Source organism: Clupea harengus, chromosome 16 (genome assembly GCF_900700415.2).
Source record: "Clupea harengus chromosome 16, Ch_v2.0.2, whole genome shotgun sequence".
NCBI classification, from domain to species: Eukaryota; Metazoa; Chordata; class Actinopteri; order Clupeiformes; family Clupeidae; genus Clupea; species Clupea harengus.
The window spans coordinates 2,617,658-2,623,657 of NC_045167.1; the positions used below are offsets into that span (position 1 = coordinate 2,617,658).

The window sequence follows — 6,000 nt, forward strand, 5'->3', positions numbered from 1 at the left end:
AGCTAGTTACACTAGCTAAGTCTTCACTGCGCCAAGATAACGTTAAGCTAAAGCACCTATAAGCATCGGGCCCTGACGCTACTGTGGACGTCTAAGTTAACTCACGCTACTTCGACCTCAACCACACTAACGTTATATGCTAGCATAAAACGTTGTCAAATAAAAATCTCATTAAACAATAGGGAAGGGGGATATCATCACCTGACCACACGATACTTACTTTGCGAGTTTTCTCGTCCAAAACAGTGCTCCAGGCCATAACTCCCTGAGCTGGACCGCTCGCCCCAAGTTAGCTTTAATTTTCGCCAAGATTTCTTTGGATTCATTATCCAATTTGTCAGCATAAGGCAGCAGTTTATTGTAGACAATATCCTTTTGAGGAATAAAGCCCAATGTCTCAATCTGTTCTTTTTTCATTCTATTATTATTGAGAAAAAACGACAGTCTTCTCTTCTGTCAACGGTAACTTATACTTTCCTCGAAGTTCTCCAGGCAAATCTAATTTCAGTTTCCAGTGGACAACTCCACTACGACAACGTTTAACGTAGTTCCCAGTAAATCGGCTATTTCCTTCGTCGTTTCTCGTTTTCTCTTTAAATTAAAATCCGGTGTCATACACATGCCAATTCATTTGCCAACATAGCTCCAGCTATGACCCTAACACGTAGTCATACGGATACAAACTGAGCCTTCAACTTCTGGGCTAGAATGCAATGCGCCCCCAGTGGATCTTTCCTCTTACAACTGACATAATCGAACCAGTAGAATCCACAATGCAACTGTAGAATTAACTTCATATGAGGCCAGGAGGGTAAAATCACTTTCATAGGCATACATATATTGACATTAACCATCCTTCATACAATATATATGTTATGTTTAGCATTAGTATGATGAAGGATAGTTATCTTTTTTTTTTACTAATCTGTAATTTCCTTTAGGGTGATGCATTCCATAATAATTAGAATTAGAGAATTAGAGCCATTTCTCAATATAATGGGCAATGTCTAAGATGCCCTTCACTCTTAAAACAAGGGGACATACAACTGACGTAAGTCTTGTTTGCATATAGGGCTGCCTTACTTTGTTTAAATGGTCACTGGTGATGATACTAATTGGATAACATAAAGCTGCTTTAGTTCCTTCTCTGATCTGACCTAGTGCGCTACGCTTTCTGAGACCTAGTGCATCCTGGACATGGAAAGAGAGAAAATACCCCTTGTAGCTCGTAGGCTAAGATTCTAGGCTTGGCAACAAAGCTCAAAACTAACTTTCTTCCAGGCTGTAGATAAACATAAAGTCAATCTTTGCCATGCTTCCTATTTTGTTTGTAATACATTTAGTTTTCTTGATAAGGAAGTCAGAAAATGTACCAATAACCACTTCGTCCTCTGATTCTCTACATCTGATCCTCCAACTTTGACCCATGAAACCTTTAGTGTGACTGAAAGGCATCAGTTCTACCCTGCCTGGTTACAAATATGACTAAACTGATAACATAGGCTTCGCTCTTTATTCCAGACTCTTTAACCTTGACATTTGTATAGATATGCACCATATAAACCTAACAGGAACTTTTGCGAAAAAAAAAAAAAAGTAAACACAAGCACTCTCCATGACTGCTTGATCCTGTCCATAGAATTGAGTCCTCAGATCAACTACCCTTGAACTTTTCTTAGGGCTTCTCTAAAGCTGGATGACCTCAGCCTCAGGTTAGGGTAGAGCAGTGGCCTGTCTATCACACTATGATTTTGAGCTGTGATTTTTTTAGACCCCCATCAGCTCTGTTTCACTATCAGAAGCCTTCAGGTGGAGCCTGGTAAATACACATCCTGAGCAGGAGGAACAAGTGTGTCAGCCAAGTGCCAACACTTAAGCTAATCAGAGAGCACAGGGACAGAGAACGCATCAACACACATCCCCACAGTTCCTGGCATATACACTCATCCGATCAACCATACATCCTGTTTGCCTACTGGCCAACCAGATAGACAGGTGTGTGCCTGTGAACCAATGAAAAGGTTTGACCTGTTTCATGTCTGCCAGTCAGACTCACACAAGGGAAGTACTTGTATTTCTAGGTAAAGGAGCTTTAGAACGCTGGATCAGAGGTATTTTTAATAGGACTCGTCATTTCGGAGTAAAACTCACCACCTTCTTGCCGATGAGGGACAGAGGTCCCAAATGTGCCGGAGAAGTGTGAGGGACATAAGAACAGATTTCCCTCCAAAACAAACCTTATCCCCATGTCTCATACTCGGGTGCACACCTGTTCTGTTATGATTTATATGACTAATCAGTAGTATTTTTACATGTATAATTTGGTACCACAATTGTAGAAGGTCTGTGTCCAACCACAGCTTGTATGTAATTGTAATAGTTATTCGGTGCCATTTTTTATTTTGTTGCCATTATTTACAGTTCATTAAAACTATTAAACTGACATAAATGAAGTGTGAAGCCTCAATCCTTCTAGAAGGACAGGAAAGAGACACACCCTCACACTGACACTAAAGACCATGAAGATCTCAATCAAATTACACAACACCTTAAGCACGTCTTTGACTGGGTCATGTGACATGCTTATCTTTTTTGACCCTGCCGCGTCAGTTATATCAGCCAGGATCAGCGTTAGATTGCCATCTAGTGGATGGCTTCATTTCTTTACCTGTGCTTTGTACACAAAATAAGTACTTCTCACCAACACTTTGAACAATTTGCCAGAAAATCTGACAGTATATACATACAGTATATGATATGTCTAGGTATGATATATCATGATATAAATGTAGATATATGACATATCTTCTCAAGTGCTTGGCAGATCTGAGCTTTAAGTGCTAGTCCCACACAGTCTTTAGTATCATGTTCTGTTTCATTTTAAGGCAGTGTTGTATGTGCTTAATATACAATGTACATTGTACACACTGTATTCATGATCCACTTAGAATTAGGGAAATCTGTTTAGTCAATTTCCCATCACTAATGTGCCCCGTCATCTTTTCCTGGAGCATGATGGGAAAGACATCCAGAACCCCTCCAAGGCTCCTGAAGGCCTCCTGTTGTGTCTAGGCCTTCGATGGTGCACAAGAGGAGGACAAAGATCGTTTAACATGAGTGAAGGGCTGAAAGAGGGAACCACAAGGCAGTTTGTGGTCGGAAAGGTGTTCTCATTGATTTATTTCAGCATAGTGTGTGAATGGAATGTTAGACGTCTGACCTACTGGAAATGAGAGAACCACCCCACTTTACTGGAAAATGCCAGGAGAGTATGGAACATATTCAGCCACAGGGCACGGTGGATTTCTGGGAAAACATACCATGATCAAAGGGTGGTTTTCCCTCTTCTCTACACAAGGTGGCAGTGTAAGTACACAGTGATGTATGCCTTTAACTGGTTTGTCCAGGTCAGGGGATAAGCAAATAGCTTCCCTCAGCTGGGCTTTTTGTCATCAGTATGTACTGTGCGTGTCTACATAAATGTGTGTGGTTCTTTCTTGTAACATTGTAACATTATAAACGTCAGTCATAACAGAATAAAACAAAGTTCAGGTTCAACAGTTGCACGTAGTGGGATATATAGTGCAGAACACACACACATGCTCTCTCATTGTGCTGTAAAATGGGGTGACAAAACACACGATCACAGGAATCCTCAAGCGTCCCTCAGAGTGAGTGAGTGTTTGACGGTTTTTGGTCCTTGTATAATACATGTGGTAAGTGCTCTTCTAACAGTAGGGAGTGACACTGAGCACACATCAGCACACACTCTGAGCTCTTTCAAAAGTCCTCTCCCTCTGTGTCTGTGTCAAGGTCAACTTCAAGGCACACGTTTATGATCTTAAACTAGGAATGTGCAGCGGTCCTTGTACACTACAGAACGGGCATAATAGGAATGCCGAAAACATGATGAGATCTTAGTACAATGCATCCCCTCCACAGATACCGTAATTTCCGGACTATTGAGCGCACCTGAATATAAGCCTCACCCACTGAATTTTTTAAAAATAATTATTTTTAACATAAATAAGCCGCACATGTCTATAAGCCGCAGGTGCCTACCGGTACATTGAAAGAAATGAACTTTACACAGGCTAAAATGAATATCAAAAGTAATACAATAGTGATGCATATTATTAGTTATGCCAGTTACGATAAGTGCACTGTTGCTTTAAGAGAGCACAGTTGCAAGAGTCAATCAGAAGCTAGGACGTTAGATTGAAGACAGAGAGATAGAAGAAAGACGCTAGTTTGAAACCAGTGAGCTAAAGAACCAGTGGCGGTGCGTCAATACAGGGCGCAAGGGCGCCGCCCCTCCTAAAATTTTGAGATGAAAAAAAAAAAAAAAAAGTAAAAAAAACATTATATACCAAACAATTAAAATAGGAACTGTACTGTGTTAACGCGTTACATGTGTGTGGGAGACCGTAAGCCCCTGCCAACAACCACTTAAATGTGACCAAATATAATATATTGCCATTCGTTATCACTGAGATAAGCCCCTCCTCCCTGGAGGGGCGCCGGCCAAATGGAAGTCAATGGGAGCGCTCATACTTTTCTGCAACATTTGAGCAAGGACAGCTTCTCATAGGCGGATGAAAGTTCGATCCTGGGGCGCAAAATTTTGCGCCCTGACCAATGACATCGTTTCTTATTTCAACGCGACTGGACTATTCGTCGAATCAGAGACCTTTATCATTCCCTCACATCCCATATAAATCTCACGTATCTACGAGAGCAACATAGCTAGCAGAGACTTTGATTCTGTGAGTATGCCGACTGAAAACTTTCGAAATGATGATCAGATGTCGATAAGAAGAGACTGAAAGACATGGGACCCGAACGTCCGGATTTAAAAATGCAGCAGCAGAGCATCGACCGCGGGAGGACGTACACCCGTAGCTTCTCCTCAAGCCTGTATGCTAACCGGAGCTGGTTAGCTGGTTGTTCAGTGAGTGATGCGTTTTTTTGTTTCCCCTGCCTGTTGTTCCAAAGTCCTGGGACTGAAACAATCTGGACTGCAACGGGGATGAGGGATCTAAAGCACTTCAACGATAAATGTAAGAAGTAGTGATGGCGAAATGAAGCTTCATGAACCTTCGAAGCTTTCCAGCCAAACGTGTTGAAAAAAGGTTCACTACTCGAAGCATCGTTCGCTCTCTAGTGACACCTGCTGGTCAATAAAAATAAGGTGTAGGAAAGATTTTCTCGGGACAGTGAATTTGTTCAATTTGTTGTGGTGCGCAAGGCCTGCTAAAATAACATGTACACAAACTTATGGTGAAAAAAAAGTTTGTTCAAATTTCGTTGTATGCGAATACAATGACAAAGGCTTTATTATTCTATTCTTTCTTCTACTGATTGTTTGACTTAAAGATTTATGGATTGTATGGTGGCACAATGGCTAGTGACGGCGCCTCAAGCGCGGAACACTCAGGTTTGATGCCCAGTCATAGAGTATTTTAATCCGATGGTTTGATTATAAACGCCTGTTAATTATCTTTACTCTCTTCTGTATGCCGTTGGAACAGAGGTTAGTTAAAGTGCTTTTGGAATACTGGTCAGTACTTTTGTAAAACGAGTGCTTCAACATGGAGAAGGTGTTATTATTGTAACTCAGTTGCTTGTCACAGATCATACAATTCACCTACGAATACAAAAGATACTCATTAAACTAAAGGTCCGTGACAACATGAAATAACACAATAATAGGCTATTAATGTCAGGGAAGTCATACAAGCTACAAACAGACCTTCCTAGGAGAAATCAAATCAAAGTGTTCCCACACGGGAACACACACTGTCTTCAACCACTGACAACAACCACGAATACGAGATGGGAATTGGGACATCTTATAAAGTCGAAGCGTCCCGCTAAAAGTGAACGAACGAACCACTTCGTGAAGCACTTCACTCAAATGAGGCTTCGGACGTCACCAGTGACGTCATTTCGGCAAAACGATACAAGCCTCGATACGCGCTCCGTCTGGAAGTGCTTCAC

At 41.4% G+C, this 6,000-nt stretch overlaps 1 protein-coding gene across 3 annotated transcripts in view; it reads right to left on the reverse strand.

Moving 5' to 3' along the window:
* Positions 1 to 796, reverse strand: part of psme4b (proteasome activator subunit 4b) — a 35,572-nt gene extending 34,776 nt beyond the window's left edge. For all 3 annotated transcript variants that reach the window (XM_031583322.2, XM_031583321.2, XM_031583320.2), the window contains exon 1: positions 221 to 796. In XM_031583322.2, coding sequence (XP_031439182.1) covers positions 221 to 417 — 197 coding nt within the window. In that variant the 5' untranslated portion in view covers positions 418 to 796. The remainder of the gene's footprint in view (positions 1 to 220) is intronic.
* Positions 797 to 6,000: the final 5,204 nt, after the last annotated feature.